The 21,792-nt window shown below is 41.5% G+C and overlaps 2 protein-coding genes and 1 pseudogene across 2 annotated transcripts; all 3 read left to right on the top strand.

Annotated features, from left to right (window-relative positions):
• Positions 1-6,446: 6,446 nt before the first annotated feature.
• LOC135738954 (trace amine-associated receptor 13c-like) lies at positions 6,447-7,470 on the top strand (annotated as a pseudogene).
• A 3,813-nt stretch (positions 7,471-11,283) lies between these two features.
• Positions 11,284-12,252, top strand: LOC135738960 (trace amine-associated receptor 13c-like). Its single transcript, XM_065257182.2, has one exon. The coding sequence runs from the start codon at positions 11,284-11,286 to the stop codon at positions 12,250-12,252; it is 969 nt and encodes a 322-aa protein (XP_065113254.1).
• Positions 12,253-13,413: 1,161 nt separating this feature from the next.
• Positions 13,414-20,792, top strand: LOC135746756 (trace amine-associated receptor 13c-like). The gene is made up of 2 exons (XM_065265437.1): positions 13,414-13,449; positions 19,809-20,792. Exons 1-2 carry the CDS (start codon positions 13,414-13,416, stop codon positions 20,790-20,792), a joined length of 1,020 nt encoding a protein of 339 aa, XP_065121509.1.
• The last annotated feature ends 1,000 nt before the right edge of the window (positions 20,793-21,792 follow it).

Here is a 21,792-nt window from a genome sequence, read left to right as displayed (position 1 = left end):
GGTCTCTGTATAACAGTGCTGAATCAGTCGGCTCTCACTGTAGCTCTTAGCACCCTGATCCACAGCCGGAGGTTCCAATAGAGACGAGGTAGTGCATGTTCTACGCTGCGCTTGAGATTTGTCTGTCCGGACGAGGATTCTATGTCTGTCGCAACATCTGAGAGGGGGCTGTCTATTTTGGACGCCGAGTCTGACCCTCTCCCTACTTCAGGTGGGGTTGCAGAGCCCGTGTTCAACCCCAAGATTGCGACCATGTTCGCTCTGGCTGCGGAAATGGTTGGATGGAGTGCAGAGCTCCCGCCCCACCACAATGATTGGTACTACGGGGCTGCAAGAACAGCACAGTCCGAACCACCTGTACTTTTCTTTCCCTGAGGTTCATGATGGTCAGCTCTTTTGATGGAGCCACTAAAGGGTTATGCTGGCATCCCAACAACTAGCCACCTTTCACTCATTAGCCCACTGGGCTTGTAGTGAGGCAGCCTCTGCCGTGCACACCATGGCGTTGCTGCAGGTCGACCAGGCTAAAGCACTGAGGAATCTGCAAGGGGAGGTCACCATCCGGCAGCCTTCAAAGAACACTGTGGAGCCACTGACCTGGTGTTAAGAATGACCATGTTCATTGGAGCTGATAGTGTAGTGGACGGAGCTCCGACACATGGTGCAGACGCACTTCTGGCGACCTGAGTTCGAATCCCGGCTCGATGTCCACTCTGGTCGTCCAGGAATGCCATCTCTGTCTGTGTGACATGATGGAGGTAGAAAAGAATCATCTCCCGAATGCTCCGGTTTCCCAGACCAGCCATTTCGGTGGCGCGGCCAAGAGCTTTATCCAACAGTTCTCGGCAACCCCAAGAGCAAACTGAGGCAATCGCGCCACATCTGAGACTAGCTGCCCTCTGCTGCATCAGTGTCTCGGCCTGCTCCTCACCGTGGGCATCCTGCTACGGCCTTTTCATTCCTCCATCTTGGCAGCACTGAGGAACCTGCCATAAGCAGTTCGCCCTGTCCGCTCAGACTGCTAAAAGAAGTGGAAAACGCAAATCTAAGCGGCTCTGAGTCACGGGACCAAGATATGGAGGGGATTGCTCTTCGGAGATGGTCAAGGCACCTCTCCCCCCTGGAAGTGAGTCGGGCAGGGATCCTTTATTTTCATTAATCTCTGTCCTGCCAGTTTCTCAGCCAGCACCCACGAAAAGCACACAAAGAGTGTAATTCCACCTCTGTCTCCAGGTCTCCAGAGAAACACAGGAGCTACAGACGGGTGCAAAACCAAACGTCCTTCCTTTCTCTATCACCAGCGGGTGTGTCACAGCAACCAGGACTCTTACAATGGACTTTCTCCAGCTTAGCCACCCATCAGTGGAGTCAAGTGAGTGTTAGTTTACACAAGACTACTGTTGGTGTACTCACACAGAGCGCATCAACAACCATCATCACTCTGAATGCCGCGAGTACACCAATCATGCCTTAATCCATCTCGTTCAGTGTCTGGGAGCTTGGAAAGAGCTCACATTGGATCTTACCCACGGTTCTGGGTCTGGGTTTTACAGCCCTTACTTCTTTGTACCCAAGAAAAGCAGCAGGTTGCGACCGATCCTGGACCTGCGTTTGCTGAATCAAGCACTTCACAAGTTGCCATTCACAAAGCTGACGCACAAAAGCATATTTCATTGCATTCGTCCACATGATTGGTTCGCAGCCATTGACCTGAAGGATGCGTACTTTCATGTCTTGATTCTCCAACAACACAAGCCGTTTCTCCGCTTTGGGGATATGAGTACAAGTCTTACCGTTTAGGCTTTCTCTCTCTCTTCGTGTCTTCACCAAAGTTGTCGAAGGGGCATATAAACCCCTGAGAGAGGGAGCGGTGTGGGCATTCTGGCATATCTCGACAATTGGATCATAATAGTGCAGTCTCGTCAGATGCTTTGCGAACACACAGAGCATGTACTCAAAACCTTGCCCTTCTAGATCTTCAGGTCAACTGGGTAAAGAGCAAACTTTGCCCTAGGCAGAGGATCTCTTTTCTCGATATGGAACTGGACTCGTCGATTGAACCACGAGTCTAACAGAAGTGCATGTACAGTCAATCCTGACTTGCCTGAAGACATTCAAAGGCAAGAGCGTGGTCTCACTTAAACAATTTCAGAAGCTTCCTGGGGAATATGGCTGCAGCAGCGGTTGTGACACCACTCCATAGTTAGCCCAGATGGACGGCAGTCCTGATGTTCCAAAGTCAGATTTGTCTTCTCAGTTTGTCATGTCTTCATTTCCCATGGTGATGATATGACAGCATCATTGCTAGTTTGTGTTATTTGCATTTAAGGAACGAATGTTTGAAACATTGCAGGCTAAAACACCAATCAAGATAACGTCACCTGTGTTTTTAATTTGCACATGGAAATATTTTGCCTGAGATTAGATAAGAGATAGCAAAGTTAATTCATGATTATCAAGCTTATTAAGATTGTTAGGCGATTTAATAGTGAAAGTCGAATGTGTATCGGCATATCACAGGCAATAATATAGGTGTCCGTAATAAATAAATGAAAAGGAGCAGGAAATCATTCACAATAAGGTATAGTGTGGAGCCTCCCGAAGAAATTTAAGTCCTCCCCCAAGTTATGCCAACCTGGCGCCAGGCCTGCTTGAGCCCCACGTACATTTATCAAATTTGATGTAACTGTGTTTGACCATCTGAAACAGAGTGGCATCCGCAAATTAAGTTTCCTCAACGATTGACTTGTTATAGCATAGTCAAAAGAGGACCTGGAGAATTTGGGGTTCAACATCAACCTCAAAAAGAGCTTGCTTACCCCGACACAACGGATTGCAATTTTAAGCATGGAACTTGACCCCAACAGGGCTCGAGCCTGGCTCACACCAGACCGCATGCTTACGGTCAGGCACGCATCGATTTTGTTCAAGCAGATTCACTTGTTCCCCTTAAACTATTTCAAAGGATAGTAAAATAAACACTATAGAATGATTATAATATTATATGACTCATGTTAGCAAGACAAGTAAACTGTAGTTGTCTTTTGGCTTATTAGCTGTAAAGCTGAGGCACTGGTAGTTTAGTCATTTGATCTCCACTCACCTCCACACAGCTGGAATACGACCTGTGTGAGGAGCTCCTGCCTACCTGGCAATTTGTGCCAACACCTGCCGCACATAGTATTCAGAGGGATGAATGTCATCAGAATTCAACAAAATTTCCACGGCAGTCTGTGTCCACGCAGCTTCCAAAGCATATGTCACGGAGTGACTTTGTAAGGGCGGAACTAAAAGTGATGAAGATTGGTTCCGCCCGGACCGAAATCCTCAAACACCGGTTACTTCCGGGAACTTAGGGCTTCATTGATTGCAGGTGTGTCGACGAGCGTGGCGATCGCGGGTTGGACGATGTGGAGAGGAGGAGGAGTATAAAGAGAACCTCAGAAACATCAGATGGTGGAGTTTATTCTAGCCGATACGGCGTGTGAGTTGGAGTGTTCGGGCGAGTGCAGTGGACAGAAGGCGAAGGATATTGTTGGCTGGGCGAAGAAGGATTAAGTGTTTGGCAGGAACAGAGATCGGGATGAGTATATTTAGATAAATGCCTATGGGTGAAACGATCTATGGAAATGTGTAACCAACTCTGAGTGATTGCAAACAGGAAGACTCACCGGAAAGTACTGCTGAAAGAGGCCGTTCAGAGACAGTGATACGGCAGCAGGGCAATTATCCAGTAGCTGGAAAAGAAGAGGAAAAGAGACCTCGTGTTACCAACAGTGTGAGTACCCCAAATTACTGTTCAGCAGCATAATCCTCAAGAGTAATTACCTGTGAGCCTTTTGTGAGTGGTAGCATAGCATGTAGTGGCCTCACCGTGGAGAAGAATTGTGGGTGAGCCGGGAAACAGTGAGCTAAGAGAGACGCTGGGGTGTAGCGGCGGTGACGTTTTCATCTGATTACTCGCTGTATCAGTGTCTCGACGATTTCCAGGACGAGTCCCCAGTCAGACGTGGTTTTGACCCTAATTCACCAAGAGTGTGTGGAGTGCAGTGGGTGAGTCTTTGTCCTTTGCTGTGAGTGTATACACTTGAAAATTGCAGTGCTGTGCTGTGTCTGTGTCGTCAACAACCACCTTTCAGACCAGACGAAATCCTGTGAAGGAAGTGAGCGTTGAGGCTGGCGAAGTAACCATCTCCATTTATATGCCGTTGGTGACATCCTGACTCTTGTTCCCCCACGTGTCGGTGGTGCGACAATAACCTCAAGTAAGAATAGTGTGGATACATTGGGAGATGTTAACGGTGAGAAGTTGGCTGCTGTAGGAGAAAATCAGCTGTGTGTGTGTATAATTACCTGTTGTGGAGCATCTTCAAAGGTTCGCCCCTGTCTAGATCTCTTGTCCTGTCGGTTGGAGGAGAGGAGAGGGAAGCGTTCGATCCACCCAGTGTAGCCCACCCTTGGTGAGACATCTTACCTGAACTTATCTGTGTGGTGATACCAGCGGAGGCCGTGTTCAGCCCAACGCAGCAGCAGTTTTCGAACCGCATCGCTACCAGCCTTTGTTGAAGCCTTAGAAAAGGTTAAATCCTGACGTCCATCTCCTCAAAGGTCTGTGAGTTACATCCACTTTCTGTTTTCCCCGTATATTCACTGTAAGCCACCGCCAAAGCTAAAGCCAGCATACTGTGTTGTACACCCGCCTGTAAGCCCAAGTGAAGCCCCACTTACCTTTGAAGTACTTACATTGTGTCCAAAGCTAGAGCCAGCAAGTACACCCGCCTGTATGCCACAGTGAAGCCCCAGTTACCTTTGATGTACTTACCTTATGCCCAAAGCTAAAGCCAACATACTGTGTTGTACACCCGCCTGTAAGCCCAAGTGAAGCCCCAGTTTCCTTTGATGTACTTACCTTATGCCCAAAGCTAAAGCCAGCATACTGTGTTGTACACCCGCCTGTAAGCCCAAGTGAAGCCCCAGTTACCTTTGATGTACTTACCTGATGCCCAAAGCTAAAGCCAGCATACTGTGTTGTACACCTACCTATAGGCCCAAAGGATCCCCCGTTGCCCTTTCGATATACTAACTGTGTTGCATACTTACCTGTGACCCAAGGGAAGATCCAGTGGCCTCTCTGTCTACCATTAGTACACGGTCTTGTTATATTTACCTGTCTGCTCCAGTTTAGATCTAGCGGATTCTTCCTGAAGCGCCTACCTGTACCTCTACCTGTTGGCCAGCGACACATCAACAGCGGAAACCCTCCATACACTTACAGGACGGTTCGAGTTAGATCCCGGCAGCCGACGTACAGCCCCACCTGTATCTGAACGGTCAGGAGTGCAACCCGCTGGACCGTCTCGGAGCTCGCCACGTGTGGCCACAGGTACCCATCTTACATTCAAACCCTCAATACTTACCATCTGTATCCCTTGCGTCCAGGAAAGGAGAGGGCCCCAAACAGTCTCCCTGCAAGCCAGAACAAAGGGGCACTTTGTGAATAAGCTGATTATGTCGCATAGCTAGAAGTCAAGAATAGGAAGGACCCACCTGAGATTTCCCATGACGGAGTCTAAGAGACTCTCCAACCAGAGAGTTGGATTTTAGCCTTCCTTTCCCCTTCCCCACACTTTTTTTAAGTAATTTAATAAAGTTTGTTTTAATTATACTTACGCGCTCTGTGTGTCTGGTCATTGGGGTGCTCTTGGGACCTCCTCGAGGTGGAAACTAGGGAGGGGCGAGACTCATGACATCTGTGGTCCGCTCCGACCTGTGACACATACTCAACCACGGACAAGGGCGGATGGTTGTGTTCAACACATATACAGTACAAATGATTTCTTGAAAAAATGATTACTCTACGTCTCTCACTGATTCCCGTAATTTACAGGACATTTACAAATTCAGGATAGATGAAGAAAAGTAGTGGACATCTAATAAGCTGATTTTCTTACTTGTTTTAAACTATGACTACCACTGTCACCCATAGTTCATTGATTTAGTGCTGGGATATTTGCTCTTGAACATTTACACAATTGTGTTTTACACAACATGGATGGAACTTTCTTGGCAATGAGGATTGTGCATAGGTAAAATATTTGTAACAGCTTAATTAAGTAGCTTAATATTTGCCGGTCAGGTCTGTGTCTTCCCGAACGGGTTCGGGTCCAGCTTTTAAATAATAGACGGGCTCGGGTCGGTTCACTGTAGCACATTTACGGGTCTCTTTGGGTTCAGATAGGAATTTTTGGACGCCTGTAGACCTCTAATGTCTATAAATTAAAGCATCTAAAACATGCATTTTATTCTGGGATAAGCCCTGTCTGGGAAACTGCCCCATAGTGTATTTAAATTATTACATTACAGAGCAACATCACAAGATGATATCATTATGCAGCATCAGAGTGGGTGGTGAATGGGTTGAGTCAGTCTGATCTAGACATAATATAATGACAGAACAGTAAGGAGATCAGATCAAACTCCTATCAGGATGAGACTTCACTCATGGCCTATGAGACAGAAGATCATGAGACTCAATACTGCTTTCCTGCCATTAACTCATCATGCATCAAGACAAAACGCTCCACACATGAATACAATATCACGTATGTGTTTTTTTCATTGCTGTCAGTATGGACTGTGTTTCTGAATCTGCTGGTGATCATCTCCATCTCTCACTTCAAGAAGCTTCACACTCCTACCAACATGCTCATTCTCTCTCTGGCTGTGGCCGACCTGCTCGTAGGACTTATTACCATGCCCTTGGAGGCAATTAAGTTGATTGAAACATGTTGGTACTTTGGAGACACTTTCTGTATACTGTTTATAATAATGACAGGGCTGCTTTTCTCTGCATCTCTGAGTAATTTAGTTTTAATAGCTGTTGACCGTTATGTGGCCGTTTGTCACCCTCTGCTGTACCCACAGAAAATAACAATGATAACAACAATAATTATTATCTGTGTTTGCTGGTTTTTCTCTTCAGCTTATAGCATTGCAATTGGTATGAGTATCTCACATAGAAAATACACATGTTATGGAGAATGTGTAATTATCATTACTTTTGCCTGGACAATCGCTGACCTGTTCCTGTCTTTCGTGCTTCCTTGTACCATCATTATAACTTTATATTTGAGAATCTTTTATGTCGCACATCAGCAAGTGAAAGTTATAAACTCTCTGATGAGGAGTGGAAAACATCTAACAGAAGGTTCAGTGAGGAGGAAATCTGAGAGTAAAGCCGCTCTGACATTAGGAATCATTGTGACGGTTTATCTGTTTTGCTGGATTCCCTATTATAGTTGATCTCTAACACCAAACACAAGAATGACTTCTGTTACAGCCTATATTATGTTATGGATGTTGTATATTAATTCAGGTCTGAATCCTCTCATCTATGCTATATTTTACCCCTGGTTTAGAGCGTCAGTTAAACACATCCTAAATCTATCCAAAATATTTAAGGCAGCATAACTTCTATTGTTCTTGTTATAATAATAATTATGATTCTGAATTTACTGACATTGTTCTCTCATAAACTGATTAATGGGTTTCAACACAAGATATTACATAAAAAACTGAGAATATGTTGTGTTTTTTTTTTTTTTTTTAAAAAGGCTTATTTTGCAGAGATTAATAAAGTGGTTTGTCATACAACTGATAAATCCATCAGGGTGCCAAGCTGGTTTATGAAAACTGCACGCCAAACATATAAATTATAGTTGCATATGTTAAGGAGTATACAGTTTAAAGTACTAATTTATTTGTTACAATTAATTAAACAAATAAAAAATAAAAAAGTAATAACGTTTTTAGCCTTAAATACATCCGAATATGCAGTACCGACAAGCAAAAAAAAACATGCACACGGTAGTGCTTAGGCACAAATTTGAAAATGTTTTTCAGGACAGATGTCTCCAAAAGACAAAACTCTCATTTAAAATATGATTTATTTTATATGCATAAACGAGTACACAAGACACTAACCTGCATCATCAAGAGCAACTATTGCATCAGTCTGTCAATCGACTTGCATGTGATTTTGTTTCCCACTTGTAACAATGCTTTGGTGGATCATTTTTGGATGCAGCATACAGGTGTTAACATGACCCACCATGAAGACCCTGCACACATTTTGAATAACAAAATATTGTTATTGACAAATCAGCCCATGATACCTTTGTTTCTGAGAGGCCAATGCTGTTGAAAAGCCTCTTTTATATCATATATTATTGCTTGCTGGTAAAGACTTCATCAGCAAACAGAAGAGTTAGTACCGTCAGGGAAGTAATGAGATCAAAATCCTTCTGCATTGCTCTCATAAAACTAAGAAAATCATTTAACACCAGATTTATTTTACACATTTATTTTACATTTTGATCAGTTCTTAATTTTCTGTTGGTTGTATTTTGCTCTAATATTAATTAATATTAATATTTTGTTCAGTATTAAAAAAAACTGAATCAGGAAGTGCCTCTGGACCAGTGTTGTTTACAGTCTTTATAGTCTATGGCTTCCTTTCACTGATGACGGGCTTCAACCACACAACCACTATTTAGTGCCATTACAAAGAGAAGCTAGGATATTTAGTAAAACTCTAAATGCAGGCAATGGTCAAAACAAAACACAAGACAAAGTGGCAGGGTGTGTTGATAAATCCGAGACGGACCTGGACCGTGGAGAACAGACGGTCCTGGGTAGTGAGGTTCAAATGGGCCAGGGACGTGAGGACAGCATAGGACCATGATCACGGGGCAGCAGTAAACCTGGATCGTGAAGCAGACATGGACCTGGATTGTGGGGCAGACGTGGACCAGGATCGTGCGGCAGACGTGGACCAGGATCGTGGGGCAGACGTGGACCAGGATCGTGGGGCAGACGTGGACCAGGATCGTGGGGCAGACGTGGACCAGGATCGTGGGGCAGACGTGGACCAGGATCGTGGGGCAGACGTGGACCAGGATCGTGGGGCAGATATGGACCAGGATCGTGGGGCAGACGTGGAAGATTAGTCACCTCGGCTTCGCACTCAGTGTCATCTTCCATGCGCCCGGGTACTACCCCCCCCCCCCAAAAAAAAAACTAAGGGGAGCTTCAGCCATCATGGGAACAGGCACAGAAGACATTGGAAACCAGGGTGGCGCTGGTGGTGCTCTGGACCTGACGACAGAGATAGCAGAGAGAGAGGCTGGCATAGCAAAGATATTTGACAAAATGGATATAAATACAATTAATTCCATTAGTACATAAATGTCTATCTTGGGCCAGGCAAAGAGCTCATAGAGTTCATGATCGGACATTTTAGAAAGTGCAAAGAGTTCAGAGTCTGCCATCTTTGGCAGGGCAAAAAGTTCAGAGTCAGCCATCTTAGGTAGGGCAAAGAGTCCATGGAGCTTAGGAGTGACCATTTTAGCTGACATACAGGACACAGGGAACTCAGAAGTAACCAGGGAAACTCAGGGAACTTAGAAACAGGCCTTATGGTCATGACAGGAAATTCAGGAAACTTAGGCTCAGCAGACATGGTCGAGACAAGAAGCTCAGGGGACTTAGATTCAAACTTTTCAGCCATAAAAGAAAGTGCAGTGGACTTGGATGAATCAGATGAACCAGGTGAAACAGGCGACTCAGGTGAACCAGGCGATTCAGGTAAGCCAGGCGATTCAGGTAAGCAAGGCGATTCATGTAAGCCAGGCGATTCAGGTAAGCCAGGCAATTCAGGTAAGCCAGGCGATTCATGTAAGCCAGGCGATTTAGGTAAGCCAGGCAATTCAGGTAAGCCAGGCGATTCATGTAAGCCAGGCGATTTAGGTAAGCCAGGCAATTCAGGTAAGCCAGGACATGTTTGAGGCTCATGTTCGGACCTTCTAGTTGTGGTAGCAAGTGCAGGAGACACAGATTCGAACCTTCTAGCCGTGATAGGAGGTGTATCAGATGATTCAGATTCATGGGCTTGAGAATCTTCACATGAAACAGAAGGGCAGAAAACAGACCACGTACACCACAGAGCCATGACAAATACAGAAAGCACGGAATTCAAAGGACATACCTCCGTCGTCATAGGGACCATAGAACTGGACATAACAGGACTTAAGAATCTTAGTCACCCATTCCGACATCTTCTGTGTATCTAGCAGACTTGACATCAATCGCCTGATCTTGGCATAAACTGGAGAGGTTGGTGAGGCAGCCACTTTGTGAAGTGGCTTGGGTTTAGGCACGGCGGCCTTCTTGATAGCAAGTGCAGGGATGATAGTGGCCTTCTGGAACACAGGTGTGGTCGTGGTGACGGCTCTTTGGACAACAGGTGCAGGTATGGTGGTAGCCATGTTAAAAACAGGTGCAGGCATGGCGACAGCCACCTTGGGCACAGACACAGGAATTCACAAACCTCTGCTGGATTCTGGTAAGGCGAAGTATTCTGTAACAACGGGCGCTGCTTACACAACACGAGAGAGAGAGCAAGAGAATCCAAATGCAGAAAATTGATTAAAATCCACGTAGGCAGGCAAACACATCCAAAGGGTAATCCACAAACATAATCCAAAAATGCAGGCAAGGGTCAAAACCATGAACATGAAAACAGAAAACCATGAAACAAGACAAGAACACTCGGTATTACAGCTGGTAATACTTTGCAGGGTGTGATGGTGAATGAACAGGCTTTATACAATACAAACAGGAAGTGAATGGTGAACTGAGAAATGGCATGATATCAAATTAAAAGACCAGAAACAAGACTTCAAAATAAAAGTCCCAAACAAAAAAACACAAGATATACATCATGTTACCATAACTGGTATCAAACTCGTTTAATATTAATCCAAATTATTATTGAAACAAAATCTCGGCATTAAACAAACTATGCAGATTAAGTCTGTCAAGAACAAAGAGTTCTTCTCACATTGGTTATCTCAACTTTAATGGGTTGGACTTATCGAAAGTCGAAAAGGTCCTCCCCCAGCTCATCATCCTTCATAGTTAGACATGCAGACGCGGAAGTCGCTGGATGAATGCATTAACGAATTAATTGTTATTATTAATTCTGCTAAATCAGGTAAAACCTTATGAATTTGTATAGTTAATTACAGTTAATTATACTTATTATCCCATTTGAGCTAAAATCTGGGATTCCTTTAGTGTATTTCGGTATGAGGTTCAATAGTTACAACATCAATATACAGCATCAGAGTGGGTGGTGAATGGGTTGAGTCAGTCTGACCCTGACAGTGTATAAATGACAGAACAGAGATCAGATCAAACTCTTAACAGGATGAGACTTTACTCATGGCCTATGAGACGGAAGATCATGAGACTCAATACTGCTTTCCTGGCACTAACTCATCATGCATCAAGACAAAACGCTCCACACATGAATACAATATCATGTATGTGTTTTTTTCTTTGCTGTCAGTATGGACTGTGTTTCTGAATCTGCTGGTGATCATCTCCATCTCTCACTTCAAGAAGCTTAACACTCCAACCAACATGCTCATTCTCTCTCTGGCTGTAACTGACCTGCTCATAGGACTTATTACCATGCCCCTGGAGGCGATTAAGTTGATTGAAACATGTTGGTACTTTGGAGACACTTTCTGTACAGTGGTTTTAACAACCACAGGCCTGCTTTTCTCTACATCTCTGAGTAATTTAGTTTTAATAGCTATTGACCGTTATGTGGCTGTGTGTCACCCTCTGCTGTACCCACAGAAAATAACAACGACTAGAACAATATTTATTATCTGTCTTTTCTGGTTTTTCTCTTCAGCTTATACCATTGCAATTGGTATAAATATTTCACATAGAAAATACACATGTTATGGAGAATGTGTAATTATCATTACTTTTGCCTGGACAATTACTGACCTGTTTCTGTCTTTCCTGTTTCCTTGTACCATCATTATAACTTTATATTTGAGAATCTTCTATGTGGCACATCAGCAAGTGAAAGTTATAAACTCTCTGATGAGGAGTGGAAAACATCTAACAGAAGGTTCAGTGAGGAGGAAATCTGAGAGCAAAGCCGCTCTGACATTAGGAATCATTGTGATGGTTTATCTGTTTTGCTGGATTCCCTATTATAGTTTATCTCTAACACCAAACACAAAAATGACTTCTGTTTCAGCCTATTTTATGTTATGGATGTTGTATATTAATTCAGGTCTGAATCCTCTCATCTATGCCATATTTTACCCCTGGTTTAGGAAGTCAGTTAAACACATTCTAAATCTATCCAAAATATTTAAACCAGCATAACTTCTTGTTCATAATAATAATAATTACGATTCTGGATTTACTGGCATTGTTCACATGTTATTGGAGTTCAACACACGATATTACATCAACAATTGAGAATATGTTTTTAAAAATACTAAATTTTATAGAGATTAATAAAGTGGTCTGCCATTAAACTAATAAACCCATTAGGGTGCGGAGCGGGTTTATGGAATCTGTAGGCCAAAAATATAAATTAGAGGTGACATATGTAAAGAAGTACAGTTTATTACCAATTTCTTTGTTACAGTTAATTAAACTGATAAAAAATATAAGTTTTTAGTCTTAATACATCAGAATCTGCAGTACTGAACAAATAAGCAAATAAAAACATGCATACAGTAGCATTCAATGTTACTATTCTATAAAAATGTTTTTCAGGACAGATGTCCCAATAAAATAAAACTTATTTTAATATTGAATTTAATAAAAAATATGAAGATTTTGTGTGGATAAACTACTGTTGGGTAACTGAATAACTTGCATCAGTATGTTAATCTATTTGTTTCCCACTTTTAATGATGCTTTGATGAATCATCTTTGAATGCAGGATATAGGTGTTAACAGGACTCATTGATATAACACCAGACTGTATACGACAATAAGAATTAAACATGAAAATTAGAAATACAAAATTAATCATTATGTTCTAGAATGGGACACAGAAAAGTTTACAAGCCTAAACCAGAGGCAAATGAAAGCAATGTCATAATGCTGTCAGTAAATTAAAGTCAGCTCTTTTATCCCTGCTGTATGAAATGATCCAAAATAATCTATTGTTGAGGCACTCAAGGATTATGCATTCATGTGCAGAACATGGATTGGACTTGTATTAACGCTGGCCTAAAGTAAATACCTGTACGAAAAGAAATGTAAACAAAAGAGTAAATTCACAATATTTGTATATATTAAGCAATGCTTTAGTGGCCAAAGCTGACACTACAGGCTAATGTCGATTATTTGCTCTTCTACAGCATCGACCTCACCAATCTGAAAGGCATTGGAGACATTTTACTATTTACAGAACCTATCAGCCTGTGTTTACCTATCGGTCTGGCTAGTGGCTAAACTGATCTCGGAAACAAATACCTTTATTGAAAATAAAATGTTTTGGTTTGCTTAAGACAAGGGGAGATGCCAAGCATGGATCATCACTTTGAGAAGAAGTTTGGCAGCCAGGCAAGAATTCTGAACGAAGGTAATTTACTTTTCATATACTTGCCATTTTTTACTTGTTATAAGAAATAAACTACTCTAATCGACTCTGTTGTTTATTGATTTTAGTTGCATTTGGTCTACAAAAGCGGTTTATGTTGTTGCTGCTGAACCGTCTAAACCTACTTAAGTTACAAGCAAATAATCTTCTTATGCACGTTTTCCACTTTCATTGTGTAAAAAGATAAGAAAAAATAGCTTCTACCAAATGTATTAAATTATGCATGGATTAAACATACTAAAATAAAAAAGTACACTGAAGATATTTTATTTAAAATGTTCTATATATTTATATAGTGCTTTTCAAAATTGTTTAATTGTTTCAAAGCAGCTTTACATTGATAAATACATGAGAAAACACAGAAAAATCGTAAACATAAGCAGCAGAATACAGCGGTTGAGATCAACCGTACTAGCGAGCAAAGTTATAATGTTAAGTATATAAGAGGGTGCTAAGTTAAGCCAATGTCAGCAGACGCCACAGGGGCTGAAGAAACATCCTAGGAGGGAAAAATAACATTTGGAGAGAGCAAGACATAGCTGATTCTATAGAGGATATATTAAATAATATATATATATATATATATGTATGTATGTATGTATGTATGTATGTATGTATGTATTTTTCACTCTGTCACTTCGACGACCAACGTATTGGAAACTCGCTTAGAGGGATCAATCAACTTTAAGTGTTTTTAAAAGAGCTTCTAAATGTTAAATTAAGTGGAGACAACACATCCTGTCACCATGGATGGCTGTATCACTGCTGAGACGGCTGAGTCTCATAGGCTCGGCTCCTCAGCAAAAAAGCTAATAGTGCATTTCACCTGCTGCCTATTTATACCCACACGGCACGGCGGTGTCAGTAGATGTAAATACTGCATGACAACATTTATTGCTGTTACACTCGAAGTTGATTGGCCCCAATAAGTGAGTGAGTTCCCAATACGTCAGTCTTTAATGTGATGTCTCTGTTCCCTTCCTTCAGAGAACGAGGGTTACTGTCAGGAATCATGAGGCATACAGTAGAACCCAATTGCAGACGTTTCAGACACAAAACTTTATGGACAATAAGATAAAAGCCAACGAGGGGGCAAAATAACAAACAAACTCAGGAAAGATGACAACAAGACAGGCCATGGAAGCAAAACAAACCAGCACAAGACAGCAAAAACAAGGTCACTAAATAGGAGAGCATATAATGAGGGTACAGGTGACATGAATGAAACAATAATATGATAATAGAGGGTATGTATTGACATCACTTTTCCACGTGACCACGCCGGAACTCGCCCTGTCGAGTGGCAAACCTTCAACAAAATGGCTGGCTTTCATAGCAGCTGTAGTGCAAATTCTAGTAAAACTGACTATTATCAGCTTAAATTGGATTTAGTTGGACTTGATAGCAGAGATGGACAATACTTAGTTACATTAGTTACATTTTCAAAGCATCTGTACTTTAGTAAGATGTTTGTATTGGGAAAAATTTTACTTCTAAAGCATAGAATCATACTGTGTATTCTTTAATATTGCATATTAAAATTTATTTAATACCTAATTACATTAAAATTGTGTACATTTACTTGAGTAAAAGTACGTTAATGTAAATTACTTAAATATTAAATGTAAAACAAACACGTGTATTTATGTAATAGAATAAAAATTATGATAATATGCTTTGCTTTGGAATGTATGTTTTCCAAAGAAAAACATGGATAAAATACAAATACTTGAAAAAAACTTTTAAGTAGAAAGTAAAACCCTAGCAACTTCAGCCCACCTGTGGTCTCTGGACGTTGGAATGAACGATCAATTTTCTTCTCCTTTCTGTGTTACGATAGCTCAGAATTCTTGTTAACTCTTTCACCGCCAGCGTTTTTAAAAAAAGTTGCCATCCAGCGCCAGAGTTTTTCATGATTTTCACCAAAGTTTAATGCCTTCCAGAAAATGTTCTTCTTTAAATATATAAACATACAATATACCAAATAAAAGAACAGACCCTCTGCTTTCAAAAAAAAAAAAAAACGTTTCATCCTACCTTAAGTGGTTCTTTTGCAATCAGCTTTTGAATATGGGTAGGTTTTTGCAAAAACACCACATTTTGAGCAAAAAGCAGAAATAATTCAATTTTTGTGACGGACTTTTCATAGAGATCCCATTCAGAGCGATCTTTAAAACAGACATGCAGCAGCTTGCCATAGGGCAATACTTCCGGGTTTAAAAAGTTGCGGAAAGACGGAAAATCTTGTCATTGGCGGGGAAGCGTTTTCTCTTAATTGACGAGATATCTCGTCAATGGCGGGGAAAGAGTTAATCTGTTAGTACAGTCTATGCACAACAGCTTTTTCCCATTTTGACGCGTTTTCACTGTTTTTTAGCCAATGTCATGCTGTACTCAAATGCTGCACTCTGTCTTTTGGCCACTCAGTGAGCGTAACCGCAGTCCCTCTCGCTGACGGTGACGTCATATACATACCATCTACTAACAAGGAGACGTGGGGGCGGGGCGGGAGACGAGACAAGGAAGCACACAGCACAAAGAAAGGCCATGTGCTACCACACAAAACACGTGGGTCATTATCCTGCCACAAAGAGCAAAATATATGATAAGAAGGCATCCCACACACAACCTACAAGACAAAATGACATATCAAGGACACAATACATTTAACAAATCAGGGGCAAGGATAATTCTTCTTCTTCTTCTTCCTTTATTTCTTAACGCCATTCCAGCATCTACGGCTATATTCATGGCGAGAACCAGGTAATCCATACAGAAGTTAATTCAGACAAGTTGATTTATACACAAATTGGGGAAGGCAAAATTTGGTATCTCCAATTTGCCTAACTTGCGTGTTTTACGAACCGGGAACCTTCTTGCTGTGAGGCAACAGTGCTACCCACTGAGCCACTGTGCCGGCCCCGCAAGGATAATTTCAACATACTGGGCCCTATTTTAACGAACTGAAATGCAAGTGCGAAGCGCAAAGCTCAAGTGAGTTTGTGGGCGGATCTTGGGCACTGTTGCTATTTTCCTGGCGTGAGAAATAACTCTTGCGCCGGGCGCAAATCAATAAGGGGTTGGTCTAAAGTAGGTTCATTATTCATAGGTGTGGTTTGGGCGTAAAGTCAAATAAACCAATCAGAACGGTATCCAACATTCCCTTTAAATGCAAGTTCCATGGCGGGTTGCTATTATTATGCGGTTTACAGCCAAGGAGACCCACTTTCTTGTAAGAGCAGTCAAAGTCAGAGAAGTTGTTTTGTATGGGGATAGGAGAAACCCGCCCAAATCAGCGTAGGTTAAACAGGCGTGAGAGGAAATAGCCACAGTCTCATCAGCTGGCATCCCCATCGTTGCGCCAATCGCTATAATGATGTCAGGAGACGGGGGAATCCCAAGCTTGCCAGCAGAAATCAGGCACGCCATGTAACAGGAGGTGGATCTGCCTCTACACATGACCTGACGCCAGCAGAGGACATCACTGCATCCACCCTCCATGTGAAAGGGTTTGGGGGCTTTGAAATCGGACCCAAGAAACGCAAGCAAGGTCCAACCCCAAAGTACTCTTACAAATCAAGTTCATATACATTAAAGAGGCCCTTCCACATAAAACCGTTTTTACTTGTATATTTTGATATGTGTTAGGTCCATATGTGTTTGTGTTGTGTCGTGAATGTGAAAATTAACTTCCACCTCCTCTGTCAGCTCTAGCCACTGAAAAGAAATAAGCGGAGAAATTAGGTCAGTTTAAAAAGCTTATCAGTGTGACGTGGAACTGATCGAGGTCATTAATATTCATGAGCTCTTCAACTTGAGACCGCGCCCACATATTACGTGTAGTTGAGTTAGTTTTCATAACAAGTTACTGCAAGGATGGCTAAACGTTAACCGTACCATATTCGGGCCATTGTTTTTCGTCAAGAGACATCATTCCTATTAAACGAGGTAATCATAACAGTTGCTACATGTTTGGATGTTCAGAAGAAAGCTGGATTTGAAGAGAGACTGCGATTAAAAAGCAATGCTCCTCTATCAATATTGGATCCGGACGTAATGGTGGCGCAGCTTATGTGAGTAAAACGCTTTAGTACTATGTGTCACTGTGGCGGCCGGTGTTTTCTCTTCCGAGGGACGCGAATTCATGCTGCACACTCTTTGAAAGGGTTTATGATAAAAGTCACGCGTGTTTGTGGGAGTAAAACACTTTAGTACTATGTGTCACTGTGGCGGCCGGTGTTTTCTCTTCCGAGGGACGCGAATTCATGCTGCACACTCTTTGAAAGGGTTTATGATAAAAGACACGCGTGTTTGTGGGAGTAAAACACTTTAGTACTATGTGTCACTGTGGTGGCCGGTGTTTTCTCTTCCGAGGGACGCGAATTCATGCTGCACACTCTTTGAAAGGGTTTATGATAAAAGACAGTCGTGTTTGTGTGAGTTATTAAATGTGATAAAAAAACACATGTGTGTGTTTGTGCATTCGTTACACACGCGTCGAAGGGTTTATGTAAAAGGGTGTGTGTGTGTGTGTGTGTGTGTGTGTGTGTGTGTGTGTGTGTGTGTGTGCTGCTACACGCACAACGAAAGGGTTTACGATAAAAGACACGTGTACGTTTGTGTTTGTGTGTGTGTGTTTTTGTGCGTGGGTTTACGATAAAAGACAGGCGTGTGTGTGTCAAAAGGGTTTATGATAAAATATGCGCGTGTAAGAAAGACACTGTGTCTTAAGACACTCACTTAACATTAAACTGATTACACATGAGATTAAAATGAAAGTGAGTTTGAACGAAAAACTGTTATCCAATCATAGCAGTGGGCGTTTACTTCCAAGTCGTCAATGCAGCCCGCCCATTAAAACGGATCACTTCTCTAACCAGCCTCAAAATCAGGGTACAAAATAGCCTATTACTTATTGCTTTTGATGTTTTTGGATGTAAAAACCATGCAAACGTCATGAGTAGACCTCAGACAACAGTCTAAAACAATAAAAACGCCAGAGGAAGGGCACCTTTAAGGTTTCTTATGAAAACATTTTAATTATTATTTACATAAAATAAACGTAATACAGCCACACAACAAACTTATGAAAATATTTTAATCGTTATTTGCATGAGAATTTTTTAACGCAGCCACACAATAAATAAAAACTATCACCACAATGCTCACCACTATGATTTCCCTTATCTCATGTGTTAATATTTTTTAGTGTAACAATTTATGATTTGCAAAAATAACTGTTGCATCTGTGTAGATTAGATAAGCAAAGTGTATGCGCATTGTGCACGCTATACATTATGGTCAAGCATGCGCCCTTAAAATAGCATAATGAACAACGCGCAACGCGCCACTGACTTTAAGGGGTTGTGTACACCAAAACTTTTACGCCCACGGCCGGCACATGTTTTCAATTGTTTCCAATGGAAGCTCGGCGTTTTTCAAATAAGCCAGCAGCTAGCGGGTTTTTTCCGCGCTGAAAACCGGCACTCTGCGGTTTTTCCGCGCTCGGTGCTGAGCGTCGAGAGTTGAAAGAGATTCAACTTTGGGAGAAAAGCTCCGCTCGTCAATGTCAGTTCTCACACGGCCGCCCAATCACAGTGGAGGAGGGGCGGGACATTACCACAGCAACCAACCGGCTCGCAGCTGAAGTATCACAGCTACCAAAGCGCTCAGCTGAAGAAAGCTGGCACTCAGCTGAAAAACAGCTGGCATTCGGCGTCCTCAAGGCGTTTTCAGCCGCGTTTAAAAGTTTTGGTGTCTCCAGCCCCTAAACTATTTTTGTTCTGGTCAGTGGCGCAATTATTTTTTTAAACTGCAAAATAGCATCAGGGATGGTTTGCGCCAGAACACGCCTCTTTTTTTGCGCTGAACAGCCCAGGGAGCGCAAGTTAATTCCCTAGTTTGCCGACGTGCGTCTGTGGAGGGAAAAACCCGCTGTGGGCCGGTGCAAAATACGAATGATACATGCGTCACTGACAAAGTCAATTGTGCTGGGTGCAAGATAGGGCCCAATGAGTCAGGGGCAACAATAAAGACAACAAACATGAATGTATAGTTCAAGAGGGACGAGCAAGGTAGGGAAGGAGTCCTTGATCAGGGGATAAAATAAATGCTCATCTACAAGAAAATATGTCAGATGCACTTACAGGGTTTTGCATCTGGGCTCAATATTTACAAACATCTAAAAATGAAAATGTTAAAAAAATAACATCCACTGAAAACAATGTTGCATCAGAGTGGGCGGTGAATGGGTTGAGTCAGTCTGATCTAGACATACTATAAATTAAAGAACAGTAAGGAGATCAGATCAAACTCTTAACAGGAGGACACTTTACTCATGGCTTATAAGACAGAAGATCATGAGACTCAATACTGCTTTCCTGCCATTAACTCATCGTGCATCAAGACAAAACGCCCCACACATGAATACAATATCATGTATTTGTTTTTTTCAGTGCTGTCAGTATGGACTGTGATTCTGAATCTGCTGGTGATCATCTCCATCTCTCACTTCAAGAAGCTTCACACTCCAACCAACATGCTCATTCTCTCTCTGGCTTTGGCAGATCTGCTCGTAGGACTTACTGTCATGCCCCTGGAGGGGATTAGGTTGATTGAAACATGTTGGTACTTTGGAGAGACTATCTGTAGAGCGTTTTCAGTAATCATGGGGCTGCTTTTCTCTACATCTCTAAGTAATTTAGTTTTAATAGCTGTTGACCGTTACGTGGCTGTGTGTCACCCTCTGCTGTACCCACAGAAAATAACAATGCCTAGAACAATAATTATTATCTGTGTTTCCTGGTTCTGCTCTTCAGCTTATAACATTTTAGCTGATATAAGTTCCTCACATAGAAACTACAGATGTTATGGAGAATGTACATTTATCATTTCTTTCGCCTGGACAATCATTGACCTGTTTCTGTCTTTCCTGCTTCCTTGTATCATCATTATAACTTTATATTTGAGAATCTTCTATGTTGCACATCATCAAGTAAAAGTTATAAACTCTCTGATGAGGAGTGGAAAACATCTAACAGAAGGTTCAGTGAGGAGGAAATCTGAGAGCAAAGCCGCTCTGACATTAGGAATCATTGTGATGGTTTATCTGTTTTGTTGGATTCCCTTTTACAGCTTATCTCTAACACCAAACACAAGAATGACTTCTGCAATAGCCTGTTTTATTTTATGGATGGTGTATATTAGTTCAGCTGTGAATCCTCTCATCTATGCTATATTTTACCCCTGGTTTAGAACGTCAGTTAAATATATCCTAAATCTATCCAAACTATTTAAGCCATCTTAACTTCTACTGGTATTGTTCTTTATAATAACAACTACGGTTCTGGATTTAAACAGTTTTTTTAAGAACTGGTGAATGGGGTTCAACACAAGATTACACCAAAAACTGAGAATATGTTTTTAAAAAAGGCCACATTTTGCAGATTTTAATAGAGTGGTTTGCCATAAAATAAAAAAACCCATCAGGGTGCCCAGTGAAGTGGCGTGCACAGACCTTCTTAGGGACAGGGGCGGACGGACTAAAAAGGGCCTAAAATAAATATTACATCAAATAACAATCAAATGTATTTTTTACAGAATGTAAATGCAATTATTTATTAAATAAATCATCTGTATTTAAAGCAGTTCCCGTCTGTCTGTTATGTTTAAAAAAAAAGAAATGGGAATAAAAATGGAATAAATTTTACTCCTCTCTTAAGAAATTTGAAGTAACCCTAAAATCAATTAATATTTTTCCAAACATGCACACTTTTTAACCAAAAGCCGAGAGGAATGTTGTTTTGTGATGTGCTTTCATGATGACCATGCATGAAATTTTTCTCAATGACTGCAACTGAGGGTCATATTTAATTTATTATGGTTTGGACATTACTGTCACTAAAAGGTAAAATACAAACACTTGTCTAAAGACCTCTCTTATGATGTGTTTTTTGTTAAGTTCAATCTTTTACATTAAATTAGTAATCAACAAGAATCAGATCTTTGAGGTTTCTAAGGTTGAGAGGCTTTTAACTATGTAAATGATACACATAACTGCACTCATACAGCATTTATTAGTTCATATTAATTTCAAACCTTCATGTAAAGCATTACCGTGAAACCAAACATATAAATTCTTACAATTTAGAGTTGGATGTGGTCTTAGATTTCAATTCATTAGATACATTTCCCAAACTAATAACACCCCCCACCCATGGACCCCTCACACATTTTGAATAGCAAAACACTGTTATTGACAAATGAGCCAATTTTACATTTGTTTCTGAAAGGTAAATGCTGTTCAA

This window comes from Paramisgurnus dabryanus, chromosome 10, assembly GCF_030506205.2.
Source record: "Paramisgurnus dabryanus chromosome 10, PD_genome_1.1, whole genome shotgun sequence".
Classification (NCBI taxonomy): Eukaryota; Metazoa; Chordata; class Actinopteri; order Cypriniformes; family Cobitidae; genus Paramisgurnus; species Paramisgurnus dabryanus.
The sequence above is the reverse complement of the archived record's forward strand: the minus strand, read 5'-3'. Positions and strand labels throughout refer to the sequence as shown.